We start from the raw sequence: 24,303 nt of genomic DNA on the forward strand, positions 1-24,303 counted from the left end.
AAAGACTGGAGTATATGGAGAGTATATTCGCCGAAAAACCGAGGAACTTTGACCTGCGCCAGGTTCGCATTGCGCGGGGCGTAGCAGCCACAGTCCTGGCACCACGCACAGAGCGAACGCTGCAAGCCGAAATTCGTTGATTTTTCGATCTAAGGAGGAAAGCCTGAAAAAAATTGTCCTCAGCAGTGGCAAAAGCACGATGTGGGATCGTAACGTTTTCGAAAGCTCATTGCATGCGCGAGCGCTCGCACATGCGAAAGCATTCTTTAGTGCCACCCTCATGCGCCCTTGCGCACTGAAGACAACCTGTGTGATGGTGCAAAGAGAGGCTTTCTTGCCAAACAAAAACAAACATAAATATTTTATATTTAATCCTCTAGCGAGGTCTATACTCTAGTTCGACTGACTCGTATATTTATGAAAGATCTATTTGGTATTAATATTAAAGTGTCCAAACGTCGAATGCGCGATAAATTTAGGCTAGCAAAAAGTTTTCTCCAAGATCTAAAAAATTCTGAAATTCGTTCCATCTGTCGAAAGATATAATTTTTATGTCTAGATGCTATTCAGAAGTACGAGCTTAAAAAGGAGGTATTTAGTACTGCAAGAACACCTTGCTACTTTATAGTTGTTTAGAGCACTTATCTGTATCTAAAACGAATGAAGTAGGGATGTTGAACTTTTTGAAGTAGACTAATAGCAATTGTTGTCTAGATATTGAAAGCGACATGATAGAAACTACGTTACGACTCTAAAATTATAGGTTTTCTAGTCAATGTGCATAGGTATTACAAGGATGGAGGTACCTATTTTCACAGTCGTGACATTTGTTATTTTTTTTCAGAAAGGCCAATCTGGTGAAGACCTTCACGTATTAACATAACGATAATTCAGATGTCTACCTTCATAATTATAACGGGTCTAGTGACATTTATTCATGGTAAACAAAAATCTATTTTTTATGGAGTTCTCTGCTGTTTGGTTTCACTACCGCTGGAGATAGTACGCCAGTGCCTCTAGATTGAGGCACTGGAGTTGTTTATCTTGAATTCATATTGCCGCGAGCAAGGCTGAGAAAGCAACGCTCGGTCACGGTCCTCCAGAAAGTTCCCGTTTATTCATGTGCCACACGTAACTTCTATCATTCATCCCTGCTTTTGTTTTCTAGAAAGTGCGTGTTCATTCTCGCCCCGATCACGCGACGCTCGAACCGCTTTCGCCGAATCTTCGAGATAGCGACACACTCTAGATAAGAGGCCGCCCGCGACCTTGTCGAGTCAGTCTCGCCCCAGCGCTCGATCCTGCTCTTCGCCGATTTCGACGCCCGCGACGCTTTGTTATTATCTTTTGTACTCTTTTATTTTTGGCACAAGTTCGCCACATTAAACGTTTATTTCTTCCTGTTCATCTATTGTTTTTTTGGTCACCACCCGTGACAATATCTAATAAAAAGCTGCCGGGCAGACTAAAGTCTGGGCATTCGGAAAATCTGTTTAGTATTGGAAGTGCGAAAATAAACGCCCGAGCTTCCCTGTAAGCTGACGTGATACATAATTCAAATGTCACTGTGTTTTATCTTGTCCGGCGGAAACAAAAAAAACTTAACACTGTTGTTTTTTTTTGTTAGAATATGTTTTTTTGTTAACGATCAGCCTATTGTCCAAAAGAACAATTATGTCTTCAGGCATTTGAATATTTTTAACTGGCTATCACAGCTGATATTCTTATCATCAGAATTAAATGCGAGCAATCTAGAGACGTGAAAATCTTTCTATTATTGAGCTTGGCAGAATCTTATCAGTTAATTTCTTTGTTGTAAAACTAAACCTAACAATCTCTTTTACGTGACTTGTGAGCAATCACAAGCACCTAATTTGTATGTTCATAAAGTTGAAGCCTGGGCAAGTTGGTATGACATACTTAAAAGGTTAAAACAGCGCAAAAAGCGACAGACAAGGTAAAGAAGGACACATACAGAGCGCTGTCTGTGTCCTTCTTTACCCTGTCAGTCGTTTTTACGCTGTTTTAACCTTTTAAGTATTGTATGTTCAATAAACGCTAGCCATGTATACGGCAGTTTGTGTATTTGAAAAATTTTTAATTGAAGACTTATTGACGCAACTATCTAATTATCTTCCTCGTGTATTCTGGAACAAATTCGATTAGTATACCGATTAAGAGTTTCTAAGTCATCACCCTTTAATACGAGCATGCTGACCCGACTTTCTGAACTTGCAATAATGTCTTCAAATGCTCAATAATCTCAGCAGATAAAGAATACATTCATATTATTTGCTTGATTGTATCATGTCTTTATCCGTACTAGCATCGACTTCTCCAGCCTTTTATTCTTCACGGAATTTTTGTGTTTCTTATTGCTTTCTCTCTTTTTTTCCTTTTTTTTCCTTTCTTTATTTTCTATTTTACTTTTTTTTTATTTTCTCGTTATAAATAATGCCATTTTTTATATTGGTGCATAAGTGGAATCAAAAGTATTTTAGCGTCTGCTACACGGTAAACTTTGCGAGGAGTTAAAGTATGCAAGCGAGTTGGTTAGTAAGCATTGTAATATAAACCCTGAGATAAGGAGAGTTCACCTTGTACATTATTTTATTTATCCTTGTCTCAGCGTTTAGACTATGACGGTAGCCTTGCGGTTTATACCAGAACTTCGCAAAATCGTAGGAATTTTACTTCAAGTAGCTCTTAGAGCCGCTTGTCGAATTTTGGGCGCACAATAAAGCATTTTGTTGCCGACACAACAGCCCTTCGCGTCAAAACTTCGTCGGCGGCATATCAAAACGTTCTGCTCGTAGCGCAATCCAAAAAATTTCGCACATAGGTGAACGTCATCATCGTGAGCCTAGCTCGTTTTTCTAAGTTCACATGTAAAAAACTTGGTGCCCTTTTTGAAAATTTGGTTCATGTCGGCGCATGTCTGGGCAGTTAATGGCATCCTACGCCTTGGTGTCAACCACCGGCATGGTGCGGGTCCCATCCTTCACTAGCGTGAAGTCACGTACAACGCATGTATAGAAAACTGACAGGGGATCAGCTGCGAAACATCGCCAATAACGACTACCGCCACGAAAAAAAAAATTTAAAACACCTAGCTAAACAATCACACAACACGCCTGGGCGATGCAGCACATGAAGGTCACACATATCACCTTGTCGGAACAACAGTTAGTGTGCAGGTGAGCTGGGGATAATGATAAATAATAATTTAACACCCGAAACTGTGGCGCGGGAAAATTAAGAAATACCTCGGAAATTCTTAATTAAAAAAAGAAACTTTTAGAAAAACTTTTGTCTTAAAATATCGTTTTTTGTTTGTAGTTCTGAGGCCACTTAGTATCTCTTCGATCTGTTTTTTTTTCTGTTTCGGAATCTATTCTTGGCTGTATGACTGTTCATTGAAAAACAAATTCGAAGCAGGTGAAATGGTAGCAGGGCAATATGTCCACCAGGGCAAGTCGTCATACGGAAATTCGTCCTTATGACAATTCGTCACACGAATGGGCGAGATAAGTTGTTTCAGTTTCTAATTTATGAAACATATTGCTAGAATGCTTCAAATTATATTTCAAAACATAAATATCATATCCACAAAATACGTGAGCTCCGTACCCGTGCTGAAATGAGTAAGAGGTATATTCTATCAAGGAATATAACGCCTTGCCTAGTGAGATTGTTTGTACCGCAAATGCGGAAACGTTTTTTCTTCATGTTCGTTTGCCCCCTGCATGAATGCCTGATACTGGCGCTGCAGGCTGAAAATCAACAAAGAATAAAGATAATAAAAGCGACCAAAATTAACACCTAATCCAAGCAGTAACAAGCACTCCCGAAAGTGTTTGAATAAAAAACAAAAACGGGGAAAACCGGCCGCAGACACAAACCTAAAGAATGCGGGCAACAAATAGTCTTCAACGTTCTTTCAGCTTTTCAGCACAATAAAGCATCGTAAACTTCCTAAAGAATCAACACGTTATCTAAAAAAAAAAAAGCGATTGGTGGTTTTGGGTTTAAAAAGTAGACGTCCAACAAAAATGACTTCGAAATTTATCTTCTTCGTGTCGAAGCCAGCTCGACGAAAGCCAACACGTCGAAGTGCGATTCGTCAAATAGGCGAATTCGTAATAGGGTAACTCCTCGAGGGAGACTTCGTCGAAGACGCTTTCCTGCCGCCACTTTTTTCAGAGAGAGAGAAAAAGAGCGATAGGAAAAACACACTTTATTCAACGACTAAAGTTCGAGCCGTTTTTAATTTTCATCAAAGGATGAGGGCGCGCTGTGTTCGTCCTTCGTGGAGTCTGTGTGTTTGGCGTCCGAGGACGGAGTTATTTTTTCAATGCGGGCGACGAGGAGGGTCCACAGGAGGCTTGGGGATCTTTTGGGGGATCGGCCCAGCTCGCCCAGGAATAGGAGCTGAGCTATTGACTAAAAGTGGAAGAAGGGAGAGAAAGAGACGAGCGAGGAAGGTTGAGGCCCTGGGACAGGATCAGTATATGTGTGCATTGGAGGGGTAGCCTCCGCAGTTATTGCAGGTGGGGCGACCAGATCGGCGCGGTATGAAGTGTATATAGTGCTCAGTAGCAAGAGAAGAGGATTGTGCTTGCCAGATGATAGAGGCCTCCTCTTTGGAATGGGACCAGGAAGGGAGGGGGGCTTGCGGCGTGGGGACTTAAAGCTGGCGATGTGTGCAGTTCGTTCCTTTTAATGTTGGGAGTGGTCATCGTGGGGACAGTATCGTTCCGGCCAGGGTGTTGGGGGGTTCGGAGGTTTGCTGTCGCGTGTCAGAACGTGAGCTCGCTCGTTCCCCTAAATGTCTTGGTGGCGGGGGCCCATTCTAGACGAACTCTAAGTTGCGGATGGGTTAGCATGTATTCTTGGAGGGTGTGTAGTCAGTGCTTGCGCCTCCAAGCTGCGGAGAATTTCCTAGACTGTCCGTCCGCACCAGGCACATATCCAGGGGGGAGGGGGGGGGGGGGTGGCACTCTCCGAAATCTTCCGTTCTGTTGGGGCCTCCTTTCCCCCCTTCCCCTCATACAGCATTTTGTCATGGGTGCCCCGCCCCGAATCAAAATCCTGCCTCCTTGCCTGGTCCGCACAGTGGTGGTTGCCGTGGTGTGTTGGTGGAGGATGATTGCTTCCAAGATGGTTTGTGTCTCCGGCCCCGCTACTGAAGGAACACCGGAATTATTCCTCATGGAGGCTTCACCCCGGGGTCCGACCGTCGCCGTCACGCCCTTGTCGTCAATGGCTTGATCGTCAATATAATAGGTGTTATGCATCGGTTCATGGAGATGGTCCGCCTTGTCTTGCCTGCGATGCGCGTCTGTAGCGCAAGCCATGTTGCGGGATGTAGGGTCAACGACGAGACGTGGAATGCCGTCCTATGGAGGTGGAGTCGGGGAAATGGGGGCCGGATGGTCTGTAGATTTCCCTAGCAGACGGAGGATGGCTCTTCCATGTGCGGAGGTTGTGAGCATACCTCGGCAAACCTCACTCATGAGGGCCCTCACTCACCCTCACTCACCCTCATCTTCACAGTTGAGGTGAGGGTGAGTGAGTTTCTGAACCAGGAAAATTCATGAGTGTGAGGGTGAGTGAGGGCTGTGAGGGCGGTGAGGGCCGTGAGGGCTGTGAGGGCCGTGAGGGCTGTGAGGGCGGTGAGGGCGGTGAGGGCCGTGAGGGCAGTGAGGGCCGTGAGGGCCGTGAGGGCGGTGAGGGTCATGAGTGCGTGAGGGGCGTGAGGGCGGTGAGTGGCGTGAGGGCCATGAGTGCGTGAGTGGTGTGAGGGCGGTGAGTGCGTGAGGGGTGTGAGGGCCATGAGTGCGTGAGGGCAGTGAGTGGCATGAGAGGCGTGAGGGCCGTGAGGGCCGTGAGGGCGGTGAGTGCATGAGGTGTGTGAGGGCCATGAGTGCGTGAGGGCGGTGAGTGCGTGAGGCCCCCTTCAGATCGAGCATCTTTCTCAGCAATTTTGGTGTTGATGGCGGGTTGTTCTCTAGCTTTCCCTAGATCGACACGAATTGCTGAGATCGGGTCCAGCTCGAAATAAGCAAGCTACTCGGAGCAATTCGAATACGTTTGAAGCGGCTGCATCCAATCAGGGACGCAAAATTTTCACGTGATACCTCGTGCCGGTAATGATGACACCGAATGACTTGGTTCTGGTTTGAAATCGATCGTTTTTTTTTTTTTAAATAAACTGTTTCAGAAAGGTGCATTAGTATTCTTAACGAGGTTTAAATGCATAAAAACACGTTTATGACGCGTAATTCTGTCTAAATAGTGCAAGAAAAATAAAATTTTAAGATGACGACCCGTGTTGCTGGTGTTGCGACCTAAAGTTTCTGGGCGAAATTGCCCCATCTGAAGCTGGCCTGAGTGGCGTGAGGGCCATGAGTGCGTGAGGGGCGTGAGGGGTGTGAGGGCCGCATGGGCGGTGAGGGGCCTGAGGGCGGTGAATGGCGTGAGGGCGGTGAGTGGCGTGAGGGCGGCGAGGGCCGTGAGGGCCGTGAGGGCGGTGAGGGCGGTGAGTGGCGTGAGGACGGTGAGTGGCGTGAGGGCCGTGAGGGCGGTGAGGGCCGTGAGGGCCGTGAGGGCGGTGAGGGCGGTGAGTGGCGTGAGGGCGGTGAGTGGCGTGAGGGCGGTGAGTGGCGTGAGGGCCGTGAGTGCGTGAGGGCCGTGAGGGCGGTGAGGGCGGTGAGGGCCGTGAGGGCGGTGAGGGCCGTGAGGGCCGTGAGGGCCGTGAGGGCCGTGAGTGGCGTGAGGGCTATGAGTGCGTGAGGGCCGTGAGGGCGGTGAGGGTCGTGAGGGCGGTGAGGGCCGTGAGGGCGGTGAGGGCCGTGAGGGCCGTGAGGGCGGTGAATGGCGTGAGGGCGGTGGGTGTCGTGAGGGCCATGAGTGAGTGAGGGGCATGAGGGCCGTGAGGGCCGTGAGGGTGAGTGAAGGGCTGAAGGTGAGTGTGACTGTGAGGGTGAGGGTGAGTGAGGGGCTGAAGGTGAGTGTAGCTGTGAGGGTGAGGGTGAGTTAGGGGCTCAGGGGAGTGTGGCTGTGGGGGTGAGGGTGAGTGAGGGCGACCTAAAATGCCGACCTCTGGTTGTGAGTCGGTTAAGTTGGGCTCCGTGGTGTTTTAGAGCGCAGCTCTTAGGCGCCCGTTTCCGGCTTGAGCGGCGTCGACGTCGCCGTCGCCGTCGCCGTCGCCGTCGCCGTCGCCGTCGCCGTCGGCGTAACCGCGCGGTGCATTATGGGTAAATTTTCCCGAATGAACCCGAGGTCCTCCTGAAGGAACCCGAGGTCCTTCGGGAGGACCTCAGGTTCCTTCGGGAGGACCTCGGAAGGACCTCGGGTTCCTTCGGGAGGACCTCGGAAGGACCTCGGGTTCCTTCGGGAGGGCCTCGGGAGGACCTGGGGCTCCTTCGGGAGGACCTCGGGAGGACCTCGGGTTCCTTCGGGAGGACCTAGGGGGTCGGTCACGTGACGATGACGTCACCAGTGATGATGACGATGACGATGCGGATGCCGATGACGTCATCAGTGATGATGGTGATGGCGATGCGGATGCCAATGACTTCATCGGCATCCGCATCGTCATCGTCATCATCACTGATGACGTCATCGTCACATGACTCCCCCCAGGACCTCGGGTTCCTTCGGGAGGACCTCGGAAGCACCTCGGGTTCCTTCGGGAGGACCTCGGGAGGACCTCGGGCTCCTTCGGGAGGACCTCGGGCTCCTTCGGGAGGACCTCGGGAGGGCCTCGGGTTCCTTCGGGAGGACCTAGGGGGGGGGGGTCACGTGACCTGGGGGTCACGTGACGATGACGTCATCAGTGATGATGCCGATGCCGATACCGATGACGTCATCAGTGACGTCACTGATGACGTCATCAGTCATGATGACGATGGCGATGCGGATGCCAATGACGTAATCGGCATCCGCATCGTCATCGTCATCATCACTGATGACGTCATCGTCACGTGACCCCGAGGTCACGTGATCTCCCAGGTCGCGTGACCCGAGGTCACGTGACCCCCCCTTCCCAGGTCAACTGATCCCCCCAGTACCCTTCCCTCCTCCTTCTCAAGAGCTGCGCTCAAATTCGGCGTTACAGGGAGTTGTAAACGGCTTTCATTTTTCTATCCGCTCATCGAGGGAGCTTGAAAAAGGCCGTCTCTTCTCTTTTAGTTGGGAGTGTAGGAAGAGACACCGAGGACGGCGCAGGTGCACTTGCGGAGAGCCGTCTCTAGGCGCCGGAGTTGAGTGGCCGTGAGGTTCTAGTAGTTTAGCGCGTACATAAAGCGCGAGTAGACCACGGCCTCAATTACCTTGTGCAGTTTATGTTCCTTGAGGCCTTGGCATTGCCAGGTGATGTGCCGGATCATCTGGTGCACTTGCTCGATCTATTTGATTATTTGAGGAGTCTACACCGTACTGTGGCCGTCCTGCTCAAAGATGAAGCCCGAGACCTTGATGTGGGGGCGTCGAGGAATGGGCGAGCCGTTGATCTGAAGCTTTACTCTGTCTCATCTTACAATGGACTAAAGGCCAAAGCCGCGGGCCGCCAGGCACAATCACGTTCCACGCTAAACTTTAGTGTAAGTGCCTAATATTGATCAGGAATGAACGAATACTGCTTTGAATCAAAGAGCGCTGCATCATTCCTATATAAGGGTGGCGATGTGGGTTAGTGGGTTCATACTGAAGAAAAGGCAAACAGCGCACAGTAAACGGGGACTGTAGGAAGTGCAAACAGGACAAGCGCTGACACTCAGCTGAACGTTAATAACCTAAAAAAAACAGCAACCCTGCCCGCGTCACATGATACATTCACCACGTGTCCAAAAAAACATTTTCTTTACCGCTTAAGCCCAGTGACGTTTGGCTTACGCAGATGGCGCCTACTTTGATAATTTCATGCGATTAAGAACAACTTCGAGATTACCAATCTTAAGCCAAAAAGGGTCAAATGTGCGGCAGCCAAGTTGTGCAAAGAATTACAATTGTTCAAGCTGGTAAAAGAAATTGGAGAGAACACGAAAGGTAATCTTGATATATTATTTTCGGTTAAGACACATAAAGTGAATGCACCCATGAGGCCATCGTTACAGAGAAGGAGGCGTGGCAAAGACAGGTCAGTCGATTCCTGCAACAGCACTTAAGTCGGTCAGTTACCTTTGATCCTTTTTTGGTGCGCAATTCACAGTGTCATAGATTATCTTAGTACTGGTGCAGACACAGATTTGTAAGGTTTTTCCATAGATGCTGAGGATCTTTCTTACTCCATCCCTCATAGCGCTCTGTTTGTCTCGGTACGTGAATGTATTGACAGAAATGGCGAGATTGGCTTCCAGAACGGTAGCGGTGTGTATACTGATGGGTTTTTAGAGCTGCTCAAGTTTTATCTGGAGTCAACTTTTATCCTTTTTAACGCTAAGCTTTACGTTCAGGAAAAAGGTGTTTGTATTAGTTCGTCTGTGGCACCTGTGCTTTGTGATATTTTTTAGCCAAAAGCGATATTGCCATACCTGATGAACTGGATGACTAGCGCGTTTGTAAAGTGCTTCCTTACGTGGATGAGTTTTTGGTTTTGTTTATTAGGTTGGAGGGCATATGTGAGGCAGAAGTCATGAGGTCTGTTTTAGAAGTTTTCACACATCATTCGGACGGGCTCACTTTTACTCACGAACTTCAGAATGGGGCTTACCTACAATGTTTAGATTTGAGATTAGCATTCATCGCTAAACACGTTTGCTGGTCTTATTACCCACGTTCACCAGAAGGGTCTTCTTCCATAAGATTCACCGCATTCTAAGCTGGTCAAGAGAAGCATTGCCTCGTCTTGCCTACAAGCTGCACTCGAGAAGTCATGTCATCATGTGGTTAACGATAGTTTTGCCCACCAGGTTGAGAGCCTGACAGTGGCAGGTTTCCCAACTTCGGTTTTATTGAGCGTTGCGGAGGGTTTGTTAAAGAAACTCAAGTGGGAACCCCGTCCACAGAGAGAAAGGCCAAATAAGAGACCGCTCGTAATACCGTATCTCCATAGAATTTCACACAATTGGAAAACAGTTGCCTTGAGGTACGATGTGCCATTTGTGTTTTCAGCTCCATGTAAGCTGGCGCAACTATGCGCGAGAGTTGGCGATAAGAAGGACAAAGGAACCGCTTGCTCGGTGAAGCATGAAAATCAATGTTGTTTGCAAGGTGAGTGTTGTGTGAACGATTCAACTAACGTGTGGAAAAGCCTACGTCGGTCAGACGGGCAGATGTGTTAATCACAGACTGCGGGAGCATGACTTGTCGTTGCGATCAGTGGTGGGAGCTGTAGGGGGGCATCTACCATTGAATTGTCATGGATGCGGGTGCAAAACCTGTCTTCAGTAAGACTGGTATCATTAAAAATAGAAGAGACAGAGTGAAAAGAGAAATTTTAGAGTCGCATGCAATTATCAAAGCAGGCGCCAACTGCGTAAGCCAAACGTCACTGGGCTTAAGTAGTAAAGAGATTGTTTTTTTTTTGGACACGTGGTGAATGTATCATGTGACGCGGGTGGGGTTCTTTGTTTTGTTTTTATGTGATTAAAGTTCAGTTGAGAGTCAGTGCTTGTCCTGTTTGCACTTCCTTTAGTCCCCGTTTACTCTGCGCTGTTTGCCTTTTTGTCATCATTTTTATAACTTCGACAGTGTAAAGAGCCTGTATATCGTGGCTTTCTTCGCAATGTAAAACTCATGAGTCACTCAGAGCTATTTCATTCGAACCACTGTCCGCCCATATCCATCAGTGATACGAGACGCGGGCACCTATAAGTGCATCGAAGCGAAATACTGCGCGATTAAGTGAGTCATGATTGGGTCTGGTGCTCCCTACCTTTTGCCTTTAGTCCATCGTAGGGTGAGACGAAATGCGGATGAGGTCTTGATAGGCCTTGGCAGTTTTGTGCGGGTCTTTTGAAGCTACAACGTGTTTCGTCTTGAGGGGCGAGCAGGCGAGGTGGATGGTCTGGGCGGGGGCGTGAACTACGTCGAGGCCCTTCTGCAGAGCGTCCTCCTACTCTCCAGGGGAGCCTCTGCAGCACCAAAGGGTGATATCATCCGCATAAATGGCGTGACGGAGGTCTGCAGGATGGCGGATAGCGGGGCTGGAAGATTTTTCAGGGTAAGATTGAAAAGCTTCGATGACAGTGCAGAGCCCTGGGAGTCCCTCGCCACAGCGGATCTGGCTTTGACGGATTACCGTGTGGGTCCATGACGCAGAGCGTTCGGTCCTTGAGGGCATTCTTAACGGAGGCAAAGAGGCGGCATCCCGGCTGGGTCTCGTCCAGGTCCTGGAGGATGGGGGCTTAATCTACGTTGTCGAAGGCCTTGTGGATGCCCACCCCGACGATCGTAGGTAGTTGAGCCACGCTTTTGTAGTCGTAGACACACGTGCGGGTACGGTGGGAAACGTGTGCTAACATGCTGGCGGAATCCAACCATTGTTTGAACGATGTGTCCGTGGTGCTCTAGGTACCACTTGAACCGTTGAAGGGTCATCATCACCATCAACTTACCAAAGCCTGACGTCATGGATATGGGGCGAAGGTTAGTGATCGTAGTAATGGGTTTGCCTGGCCTGGGGATGGTGATGGCGTGGGATTCCTTCCAACCTTGCGGTATGCAGCCTATTTCCCACGCTTACAGGCTCCTAGCTCCGATTCCCTCAAACCCCGTCTCCGGATCAATATGACACAGCAATACTTCGCTTTCGGCAAAAGGGTTTATTCACTCACTCACTGCCTGGGGGGTTTCGGGATCGGGGAACGGTCATCAGCGAGGCCGGGGGAGAGTCTGCTGTCGCTGCAGCTGCTCCAACTCCCAGCGGTGGTCATCCACATCGCGTCATGGGGACGTCGTCGTCCAGGGTCACCATCCGGTGAGTTTGTCGAGTCCGCGACTTGACGTAGCGCCCGCACTGCCCCGCGCCAGCGTCCGTCTTCCCGCCGAATCCCGAGCCAGCGTCTTCGTCTCCTGTCACCGCTGCGCGCTGTCTCCGTGTCCACCGTTCGAGAGCGTCGCCGTCCAAGCGAGCCCTCCTTTGTCCGGCTTCCCCTTTTCAAGCCTTCGCCCTTTTTGTCTTGGGAAGCCAGTCGCGTGACGTCAGTTAACCTAGGGAGCGCCGTACCCGGATCTGCGGTACGCGAGGTCATGGCCGCTCCGCCGAGGCATGACGTATCTCGGAGGCCGGAAATTAGGGTCCGGAGGGTCGGCGCGGGGGAGGGCAGCTAGATCTCCACACGTTTCATTGATTAAGGCGAGCGATTCTTCCATCTTCATGTCCGGCAGGTTGCGGAGCACCCCATAGCTTACACGTTCGGGGTCCGGTGTCCTGTTCCGCTTGTTTGCGGAGGGCTGATGTAAGTTCTCGCAGGGAAAATACAGAGCTTATACCGTTGTTTGGTTCTTCGCCAGGTAGGATGCTCTGAACGATTAGAGGATAAAAGTCTCCCGAATCTGGTTTGACAGCGTTATCTGAAGCTTCTTCAACATGTTGCGAGGCTAGTTTGGTCCGAAGAGAGTGCGCATGATTCGCCAAGCCCGGAGAGTGTGGAGTCGACCGTTCATGTCGTCGCAGGTCTGGAGGAAGCTGCGTATGGCGAGATAGTCCCCGTGATCCTGGGCCACTGTGGTGAATTCCTCGATAGCATGACGGAGGCATCGGTTGTCAAGGCTCCGTTTCCAGGCCGTCACTGCGCGTCGGCGGCGCTTCTACAGGGTGAGGAGGTGTTTGTCCACATAGGGGTGGTCTTCCATGCGGCGAATTCGTCTAGTGTGGTTTAGGACAGTTAGGAATTTTGAGCGACTTCAAGTCTCGGGGTAAGGGGGGCTCTACGGTGGTTTCCAGTGCCCTGCGCGCCGTGAGACTGCGTGATGGGGGTGACGTGTGCGAACTGAGTTCCGGGTCGTTTGGCATGGTGCCTGGGTGTGAGTGATGCTTGGATGATTGCTGTGGTCGCTGCCCAAGCTCTCCATGGTGTTATCCCAAAGGCCGTAGTCATCGCCACGGATCGACGTGAGGAAAGGGTTGGTGTCTGTTTCCTGTGCAGTGCCTTGACGGGTGGTATATGAGGTGTTGTTGAGGAGCGTCAGTCGGTCGGTGTTTGAGCAGGCTTCTAATTTGTGTCCCATGGCTGAGCTTCGATTGTATCCCCAGCTTTTATTCGGACAATTGAAGTCGCCGAGCAGGAGGGTGGCGTTGTGGCCTTTCGTGCACATGGGTCACAGTGTGCTGTGGAGGAGGAAACGTGCGGTTGTGGAGACTGCGGTGTCCGGTAGGAGTTCAATATGGTTATGCGCTCTCCGTCCACTTGAATGTGGGTGACGACAATGTGGGTGACGACCTGCTCCTGGTAGAAAAAATTGAGGTACTTTGAATTCTCTTCAATGATGGCTAGGAGTTTTTTTTTTATATGCGTTAATCACCACCCCCTCCTTATCAGTAATAATGAGGGGGGGGGGGGGTGCGGTGGTCGTCCTTCGGTTCTTTTGTACAATAATCGGCTGCGTGAACTTCTCGTACCCCGGGATAGCAAAGTCGCAGTGGTTCTTTTGCAGGGCTATAACGTCTGGTTGGGTGTCGGTGCTGCGAATGTATTAAGTGAGCGTGTTTTTCTTGCCAGATAAGAAAGCCGGCCTTGGCCTCTCGATGCTGTGTGGTTGGGCGTCTATTCATGGTTGGGTGCAGGGGCAGTAGTATTTAGAATAATCTCATCAGTGGGATAACAGTTCGAAGAGGAAGGGTGTTTCGTGTCCATTTTGCGCCAACAGATTCCAGCAAAGTGCATATCATGCTAGGTGCTGAAAAAACGCGGTTACTCGGCCCCGCGTGCGGCATTATCCCCCCCCCCCCCCCCCCCCCCCTCTTTTAGGAGCGCATCGTTCCGATGCAACGAGAAAGAAAAGCAAAAATTATTAATAAAATACAGGGACACGAAATCAACACGCAACTTCACAGGCCTAAAGCGCGTAGGACGATTTGAGTAGAACGATGTGGAACACTTTTAATTGTGGTTGGCGGCGTCCTGATGGTCGGGTTCCATCGGAAAGCTCTTTGTAGTTCACTTCTCCAAGGTGGCGAATGACCTTGTAGGGTTCGAACTCGTGTTTCAATAGACCATTCCATTTAGCGCTCTCTGGGCGGCACCATTTTGTTCGACCGCAGCGCCCTCTCCACACATCCGGGAAGTTCCGCAGGGTTCGGCGGGGTAAAACGAGAGAGAGGGCACGCGCCGACTCCGCTAGCAGACGACAAACCGGGACGTTGCCGTTCTCCATCTTTGGGCTGTATCGGCGGGCAGTACGGAACATCGAACTCTCGCTCGTGGCTGCCGTTGTGAAGTGGTTTGCGTTCTTAGAATAGTTGTGGCTACTCCAAAATCAGCCTATAGCTCTCTGTTGTTCTATTTCGCTAAATGATCAACTAGCATATCTTTTTTCCGTTACTTAAATAGCAGTTGAGTCAGCCGGCAGTACTACCCTCAACTACTGCGTGTATTGCGGCAGGAGAGCACGTTTTATTTATTATTTCAGACTTCCACTCATGTTCGCTAAAGGGCCTACACTAGTACGTACTTAGTATGGTAAAAAAGGTACAGCCACTGGAGTCACTTTTCGCCGGAGAGACCGGCCACTCTAACACAGTTTTCCCTATTTTTTTTTTATTTGCACGCAGATAACAGCGCAATTAGACTCTGTTAGTCTTTTTTATCTAGCATAGTATTACACGACAACTGGCATACCAAAATCTGCGCATCTGCGCTTGAAAGTTCCAAAATGACGCGATTTTAAACAGAGTTTGCACGCCAGCCGGACGCTAGCTACAGCCCAGTCGGCGGAGCGGACGAGATGCGGGGCGAGAGGGGGAGTGCATTTTTTTTCTCTTTTACCCTCTCTGCTATGACCCTAATGGAACGGTCTATTAGCCCCAAGAGCGAACACAAGCGTCGCTGCGGTCGCCGCGCCCTGATTGGGTGAGGTGTACCATGACGTCAGGGCGATGACTCCGCGACTCCGCTCCGCGATCTCGCATCGGCTCGCTTCCCAGCACCAGTTTCCTGGCTTGGCGGTGTGCCGCAAGCTCTTCGAGGAGCTGGACTTCGTTTACTCGGTGTACAAGACGTTGAGTAAGGCCGATATTGACGTGCTTCCGTACATTTTATAAGCCTACTTGTCCCCTTTACCTTTAAAATGGGGTTACAAATCCCGAAAGCTATCGGCGGAGGCAATTCCGCCGATGAACCTCCCAGCGCGTCCACACGACACAAGGCAATTTCGTGAAGGATCGGTGGAGCGGTGGCGGAACTGTTTCAGACGCTGAAATTCTGTCCCTTGCATGTTCATGATTTAGGACGATATTACATCCCGCTTTCAAGGCATTTGAAGTGGCATTTATATCATAGGCCTTTGGGTGGTCGGCAAATTAGCTCGGGACTCCGACTTCGGGCTGCCGCTCTGCATACGCTGGTTCGCACATGTTTTAAAGGCCCTGTGTCTGATTATCTTTGAAGTGCTCATGAAGCAGGGTTGTTTTACATAAATGAAGCTTCTTCGTAAATTAATTATATAGTTTAACACGTATGCAGGCACATTTTTTTAGAAGATGCACAATTACTGGAGATTAGTTTGTAGGGTAGCAGCAAAAACGGCCGAACTGCCCCCAGTTGCCTGTATGATATGTATTGAACTGCCCAAAATATGCACAGCAATAGTGCCGTAATTTGGAATGTTTATATTTTTTCCTGGCATTTTTATTCCAGCCTTGGGTATTCGGAAAATACACCGTTTAGTCGGAATTGTCATTTCTAATTAAAATAGACACTGCTGCAGGTCTCAAAAAGCTTCCTCGGCCTCCAAACTCCCTACAGCTGGACTCTCTGACAACAGAGGGAAACAGGAGTAAAAGCAAGCATCCGAGCGTCTGTCCAGTAGTAGGTGCAGCACTAGTAGCACAAAATGTGGAACCTGTGAAGAGCGACAGTCTGCGTGAGAAAAGCTTCTGGTATTTTAGCTTCAGGACAATTCGATTTAAGTAAAATCTCAATTTTAGGGTTTAACGGACTAATAACGAGCTAGACACCTTCGCTTACGTTTGTTTTCGCTTACGTTTGTAATACATTACTTGAGGGTTGATATAAACAAGTCCACAGATATCACCCGTGTAGTCCATTGAAATACTCTCCGAATCGAGCAAGGGTCAAATACGAGCAATGTATATAATAAATGGTCCTTGTTTTTTTTTTTTTTTACTTTGCCCCTGCACTTGGGCTGTCTTACTTGTGATTCTCTCCCCATGGCCCAGACTGTATTTAGCATGTTGCCCGAGCAGCATGCAGCTTTTCTGCTTTGGCGATCTTGTTCAAAAACGGAGATACAAAACAAAAAATAGTATACATAACCTGCCAATTCAGCAGTTATTATTGTGCGAGATGTAAATCCATGGTGATGCTCCTGCAATTGTGGCCATATTTCTTTATTTTCATATACCAGCTGCGATTCATGCGTTGCCTGCCCTGTCAACCATGCTTAAAATCTTGGTTGAAGTTTCGCCTGTAGCTACAGGCCATGCCTCAATAAAGGCACAAAAAAAATTACTCTTCTTACGAAAAACACGCCCAAAAAAAATTAAATAGAAACGAGCGCGCCGACAGTTGGCGTCGTCACAGCCTCCACGGGGCGAGCGCGGCGAGCCGGGGAAAAGTTCTCTCCTCGCCGTGACGTCACCCCGGTTTGCCGTAAGGGGGCGCTACGCGAACTTCTCGGGGCTAATTGCTTCTCGCTGAGGCCGCGGCGGCGAATGAGCGTCCGCGCCCACACCCTGTCTCCGGGCTGGTACTCCACGTCACGGCGACGAAGGTTGTAACGGCCAGCCTTAACAAGTTGTTGGTCCTTTATCCGAAGTCGGGCTAGCTGGCGTACCTCTTCTGCTCGTTGGGTGACCAGCTGGGCGTTGTCGGTGCCATCGTCCGTCGGGTTGTGGGGCAGCATAGTGTCGAACATCGTCGTCACCTTGCTGAAGTGCACCAGCTAAAAAGTTGTGATCCCCGTGGCTTCTTGAACCGCCGTGCTGTACGTCAACGTGGCGTAGGGCAACACATCATCCCACGCCTTATGTTCCACGTCCACGTGCATCGAGATCATGTCGGCGACAGTCTTGTTTAATTTCTCCGTCAGTCCGCTGGTCTGCGGGTGGTATGCCATGGTTCGGCGGTGGTCGGTGTAGCTTAGGCGGAATATCTACTGTGTAATTAGCGCCCTGAACGGTGATCCTCGGTCCGTGATCAGGACTTGGGGAGCGCCGTGTCGGGGGACGATGAACTCGACAAAGATCTTGGCTTACTCTACAGCTGTTTTCGACTGGAGGGATTTTGTCTTGGCGTAATGGGTAAGATAATCAGTTGCCACGATTAGCCAACGGTTTCCCTGCGTCGATGGTGAGTATTGTTCAAGTTATTCTATTCCAATCTGCTGGAACGGTGCAGTCGGAGACGCGCTCGGCTGCAAGAGGCATGCCGGCTTCGTCGGCGGTCGTCGCTGGCACTCGTGGCACCATCGTGTGTTAAGGTGAACAGCCTTCGAGGGCTTGGGCCAGTAGTTGTACCTCTCTCGAATACTCGCGACAGTACTGCTGTAACCAAGGTGACCAAATGTCGGGTCGTCGTGACAGGCTTGGAAGATCTCTTCTCGAAGACTAGTAGGAGTTATACGGAGCGACGTCGAGTTACTCTCCCCAAAGTTCTCTTTTTAGATAAGACCTCTGCGGACGGCGAATTTCGGCAGGGCGTGTGAGAAGGCTGGGCGAATCATTCCTCCTCGTCCCTCCAAGTGGTCGATCAATGCGCGCAGCTCATGATCCTCAAACTAGAGCGGTGCCATGCCGTTAACGCTCACTGCGCCAAGAAAGTCATCGTTGCCGTCGTCGTCTTTGGCGCACCCGGTAGCTGACTCGACGGTGGCTTTGGACAGGCAGTCGGCGTCGCTCTGCTTTCGGCCTGGCTTGTAGACCACGGTGACTTCGTACTCTTGCAGACGTAGGCTTCATCGAGCGAGGCGTCCCAATGCGCCCTTCTGCCTCGCTAACCAGCATAGCGATTGGTGGTTGGGGAGCACTCGAAAAGGGCTACCGTATAAGTACGGGCGTAATTTCGTGATGGCCCAGACGACGGCGTTCGCGTTCGACAACGTCCGACTAGCTTAGGCTATCACGCACTTTGTACCCTCTTTGTCATTGGGCCAATACCTCGCCGAGTCCAGTATTGCTGGCGTCCGTGTAAACTTCTGTTTCAGATGACTGGTCGAAGTGGCCAAGAATAAGTGGCGACTAGAGTCGCCACACAAGCTCGCCCCCCCCCCCCCCCTCCTCCCCGAATGCCTGTTGTTCTTTTCTTAATTCGAAGCTAACGGTGTCTTTTGTGAGAAGCACCGCTCACGCACCTTATAAAGTCTAAGGAATCTTTGGATGGCCTTCTTTCTTGTGGGTGGTGGAAATCCCGCTACGGCATGAAACTTCTCAGGGTCAGGGCGAACACCTTTGTTGTCTACAACGTAGCCTAGAAACTTCAGTTCGCCGAAGGTGAACTGGTACAACGTCGGCTTGAGGGTGAGTCCGGTGGTCCTGATTGCCTGAAGAACGGCCCGAAGGCGACGCAAGTGCTTGTCGAAGTTGACTTAGAATACCACGACGTCGTCAAGGTAAACGAGACAGCTCTGCCATTTGAGGCTTGTGAGCAAGATGTCCATGACACCCTGAAAACTTGAAAACTTGTTGGCGCTGTGCACAGTCCGAAGGGCATCACATTGAACTCGTACAGTCCATCGGGCGTGACGAAGGCAGTCTTCTCTCGGTCCCGTACTTCTACTTTCATGTGCCAGTAGACCCTCTTCAGGGTCATCGACCAGAGAAGTACCTAGAGCAGCGCAGCCGGTCCCGTGTGTCATCGATGCGGAGGAGCGAGGACACGCCCTCCTTCGTCACCGCGTTGAGCTGCCGGTAATCTTCACAGAATCGAAGCGTTCCGTTCTTCTTTATCACCAGTACGACCGGAGTGGTGCACGGTCTCCTTGAAGGCTGGGTTGTGTTGTCGGTGAGCATTTCTTGAACTTGTTTGTGAATTGCCTCTCTTTCCTCTGGCGCGACCCGGTACGGCGGCCGATGCACAGGGAACGCATCCTCGTCGGTGACGATACGATGTTTCGCAACAGTTGTTTCGCGCTCTTTCGACGTCGTCGCAAAGTAGTCGCTGAATTTGGCGAGGAGGTCTTTGAGCTGTCGTCGTTCGGTGGCACTAAGCCAGTGTTGGAAAGTAGTTCAAGTACATTGTACTTAAAGTACTATTTCAAGTAGATTTAGGAAAGTTGTACTTTACTTGAAGTACATTTTCTGAGTATGTACTTGTACTTTACTTAAAATACTTTTTTCTGGTACTTTCCGAGGAAAGTACAATGCCCAGCTTCAAACTACAGCCCCTAAATTTGATTTTCTTAAATTTGCATCACGAAATGATGCTTTGTCAACTCCCAAAAAATAGTGGGAAGGATGTTCTACTCTCACCAGAAACGTGAGCAGACGACGCATCGCTCTGTTAGTTCTGGGGGCGGCTTTCCCGTAGCTTTTCGAACTCTCGTTACTTCTCGGTCGGTCAGTGCGAGTGGGGATGTTTAAAATATTAGGAGAGCAAAATTAATCATAATGTGGCACCTGAGATGTGGTGCGGAAAAATTCAACTTTCAATTCTAAGAAAAATACAACAGAAGAGAACGCCAGAATGTTTTCAGACATTCTCGTTTGTCTTCTCCTTCGACTTGAAAGTTTCTTATTTTTTTATTTTTGCACCCCAACTACGTCACATTATTATTAATTATACCAGCTCGCTTGCGCACTCATTATTTTTTTTTTTCATTAAGGAGAAAACACTCCTCTATGAGAGGATTGCTTGCGGAAGCTACGGGGCTGACGCCATGCTTTCTCCTAGTACATTTAACCACTTTCGGTGCAACAATACAGTGCAAGCGGTGCCAAATTCAGAAGAGGGGCTTCTGAATTTGGCTCCATTCCTGAAAAATATCTACTCTGTGGCCACTTGACTTCATCAAATATTCGCCGCTCTTTTTGAAAATAGGTCATGCAGCCTGAATACCATTGCAAGCCGGCAATGCATACGTTAAAAAATCACTGTATAGGGGAATAAAGGGCGTAATAAATGTGTTAAATACTTGTACCTTACTTTGAAAGTACACTGTATTTATAGTACTTTATTTCAAGTACATTGCATCTGATGTACTTACCACTTTACTTGAAGTACATCCCGTCTCATTTATTTGTACTTTACTTAAAATACCTTTTAGATGTACTTTACCCAATACTGCACTATGCTTGGGGTTAATGTCAAGCTGCGGCGGCGGCGTACTGTATGGCTAAGATGGTAAAAGCTCATCGGAGGTCGCGGCCATTTCGGCGGCGTTCCGGAGTTCCTCGACAGCGCCAACAGCAGCACCCTTTGTGAGGTGCTGCGTCTCCTGTCGAAAGTTCGACACGAGGACCACTGTGCGTCCATTTTGCAGCTTTGTTACGCCCCTTGCAACGCCTATTCCACTTCCGAGAAGCAGTTGGACGTTGCCTTCCAGAAGTACCGTCCCGATGGCGACTGCATCGGTCACAACGGGCACAAGAACACTCGAACGCGGCGGCAGGTGCACGTGGTGTGCAATAACTCGGACGGTCGCTGGCGTCGTTTTGAATCCCTGCGGAGCTGGGACGGGCTTTCGCAGCGTCAATCTCTTCGCCCCAAGGTCGATCACGGCACCCTATTCGCACATGAAGTTCATGCCAAGGATGACGTCTCTCGAACTGTCCGGACGACGAATTTCCCTGGACAGGGCTCCCCGTGGATGCCCACGCCTGCAGTACGCCTTCTCACTGGTGTAATGAAATGCCCGCCAGCGGTTCGTATTTTCGAGCCGTCCCACGGCGTCATCACTTTGCAAAGGCGGCGAGAGAGCTTTTCACTCTAACCGTAATAGTCTGCTCTGATGTCGATGAGCGCCGTCACGTCGTGGCCGTCGATGGTAACTTCGAGGGTATTTGACACCGTCGCAGAAGCGTCGTTCCGATTCGTCGCGTCGTTAGTTTGAGTGCTTTCCGACGTTTGTGGAGGATATTGGCGTCGTTCGGCCCTCGGCGTTACCACTTCCCGGTATTGCCGCACTTAGTTTTCCCAGCGAGTCAGGGGAGAGAGGCTATCCCGGCGGGACCTACGATGAGGCGATGCAGTGATGAATGGCAAATTCCAATTAAAGCAACTCTTTTCATGGCAATTACGAAAAATTTAACTCCTCTACATCTTGATTAAAGCAACACTGGGAAGAATATGCCCACAGTTGCGACAAACCAAAATTACTTAGGAGTATTTTTCTGTCTGTACATTGTTTGAAAATTTTCTGTCAATCAAACATAAAAAAATGAATCATGCAACGCCATCGAAATGTCTTTAAGATACTCTCAAAATCAACTTCAAAACAGCGTTTTGAAGATTTGACTTTGCCAGTTGTGAAAGGGGCTGTGCAACGACATTGGGTAGGAATATTTCTTACTTTACACCAGCTTCCTGGCACTTGTGGGACACGAGAATACTCGAACGCAACACCACTGACTGAGAAGTGTCTTTGTGGCGGCGGAATTCAAAGAATGAAAGCGGAGCTTTTCTTTCAGTCTCTCCTTCCAAAAGCCGCCTTTTGCCCCTTCGCGAAATTTGATGACGGAGCTATGGGGACAATGGCAACAGTACAATCCCCGGGAATGCGCAATCGAGCTTTGCGGTGACTATATTCAAATGCTGCTCACACAGTGGACGCGAAGACTGCGTACGCATTCGATCTGGGCTCGTGACAATCGATGCCTCGACATGCATTCAGATAGTGGCCCGTGTCCAATCACTGCAACGACGGCAATAGCCGAGCCATAACATCTGACATCTGACCTGTCATGGACCACTCATATAACAACTGTCATCGCCGATGCTAACCGCACTCTCGGATTTCTTCGCCGTAACCTCAGACAAGCTACATAACCCGTAAAACAACTAGCTTATACTACCTTGGTCAGAACTAAACTGGAATTCGCTTCTTCCATATGGTCACCGTGGCAGGCATACCTAACTAACAACCTGGAATCCGTTCAAAGCAGGGCCTTCCGTTTTATTTATTCGGACTATTCCCCTTACGCAAGCATATCTGGACTTCGCCAATCAGCTAACCTTGACACTCTTTCTCACCGCCGCAAGGTGTCTCGTCCTTCTCTTCTTCATCGGGTCTTTTATTACAACAGTCATCTCAGACAAAGCTTGTTATCACCTTCTTACCGCATTTTCCCTCGTCTCGACCATTCTTGTAAACTCCGTCCGATTTCATCGTCAACCGTCACTCACCAAATGTCTACTTTACCATTGGCCATTGACGACTGGAACTCACTGCCTGACGTAATTGTTTCCTTATCTGATACTGAGAAATTTTCTGCAGCCATTAGCTTGTTTTTTTCTAACCCATAACTAAATTACAGCGTGTTTTTGTAGATAAATAGTTTTGTTACTTGTTTTTTTTGTTTGTTTTTTAAATGTTCACTCTCTTGTATAATGCCCCCTGGGCCTTCAAGGAATAATAAATAATGATGACGATGATGATAACAATGTCTGGAACTCAGCGCGTGTCCTGTGCTTTGCCAACCCCAGCGCGTGGCTATGATCAACATTGGCGGCATATAATCGGCTCCAGATCACGTGGCGGCTTGCTCTTGCTGCGAGTTGAAAGGGTGAACGGTGCTCGTTTTCCTTTAATTTTCTTCTGAAACTTCTATTGCCTGGGGTAAAAAACGAACGCGTGTTTCATAGGTCATTAACGTCAGGGATTCGTTTTAAGCGGTATTTGCGCAAAGTAGAAAAATTGTTGCATCGCCCCTTGAAGTATGTCAGCGCTGCATAAAAACAATTCACGCGACACGCAAAAAAAAAAAAAAAAAAGGAACTACAAAGAATTTAGAACACGGCACTTCGTTTATCTGCAACATGTACCCCCAAAATTATTTTTTTTTTCGCCAAAATAAATTACTCATCGCCGAACGCTCATTCTCCGCCCAAATGTAGCCCTAGCGGTTCGAGCCTGGTGCGAAAGTTTTGAAACTAAACATTGATTAATACAAAAGTTATAAGTGATCGTTGAACATTTCAATAGCAAACCATGGACTCAGTTTTCGCCAATTTCCAGCGTCTGTCGCCATTCAGCTTCATGTATTTGAGAGCTCCATCGCACGCCATTTTTCAATCGGAAATTTAAGGAAATAATTTTCGAACAAAATAAGAGTTAGTTCTAGAACTTTGTCACCTGGTTTGGACATCTAGGGCTACATTTGGGGGAACAATGAGCGTTCAGCGATGCGTAGATTATTTTTGCTCGTAAGGAAATGAATAAAAAAATAAAGAGTTGAACGTTGAGCGCGTTGGTTTTAATAACTTGTTACAAAAAGCATGATAATAAAAAAGGCAAACAAAAGCGGAAGATGTCCGTCCTTGTCGATCCTTTTCGTTTATTCTTTTTGTAAAAGTTATTGAGAAAAAAAAGTAATTTCTTGGTGGACAGCCTGTACAATGATATAAATTAAGCACATAGATTACTGAATTGCGACATAGAGCTGGGTTTAACAACATAGAAATACAAAGGCAAATAAATCGCTTGAAAATGTTAATTTAAATTAATAATGGTGCCGACATGTTAAACAAAGATGAACATAATAAATGTTTAAACTCCCGTAAAGTTCGAAACAAGCACAACAGGCATTTGATCTTTACATGTGCTCTTCGAATGTTATTACATTTTTATTTTTTGTAAGGTGTATAGATCATTGGAATAGCTTTCCCGATAATGTTTTCAATTGCCCAAAAAGATTCTTAATAGTAACAAAAAAAGCTTGCCACGAATTTGTTGCACTATTTGCTGACTGTTTATTATGATCATGTGTTCTTTGTAATGAATACCCAGTCCTACCGTGGTTGGTCGATAACTGCCAGTGCGAAAAAAAAAAATTCTCGAGTGAATGTTTTCCTAAGATAAACATTCGAATTTTTGTTTCTTCAGATGCGAAATCAATGAGTGGGAACTGGTATCTCGATGAAAAGCTGACCCACATGCCCCAAGAATGTAAGCAATATCTGGAAAATCAATTTCACAAAGAGTGCAGAAAGATTGGTGGCGAGGTAAGGTGCTCACCTGGCT

At 48.7% G+C, this 24,303-nt stretch overlaps 1 protein-coding gene across 1 annotated transcript in view; it reads left to right on the forward strand.

The window, feature by feature from the left end:
* Positions 1-882: 882 nt before the first annotated feature.
* LOC120843034 overlaps positions 883-24,303 on the forward strand; it is a 33,172-nt gene continuing 9,751 nt past the window's right edge. Inside the window, exons 1-2 of the mRNA XM_040214242.1 lie at positions 883-940; positions 24,166-24,284. Of these exons, the coding sequence (XP_040070176.1) occupies positions 895-940; positions 24,166-24,284 (165 nt within the window). The 5' untranslated portion in view covers positions 883-894. The remainder of the gene's footprint in view (positions 941-24,165; positions 24,285-24,303) is intronic.

The sequence above is a fragment of the Ixodes scapularis genome, unplaced genomic scaffold (assembly GCF_016920785.2).
Source record: "Ixodes scapularis isolate PalLabHiFi unplaced genomic scaffold, ASM1692078v2 PGA_scaffold8__174_contigs__length_109621045, whole genome shotgun sequence".
Taxonomy (NCBI): domain Eukaryota; kingdom Metazoa; phylum Arthropoda; class Arachnida; order Ixodida; family Ixodidae; genus Ixodes; species Ixodes scapularis.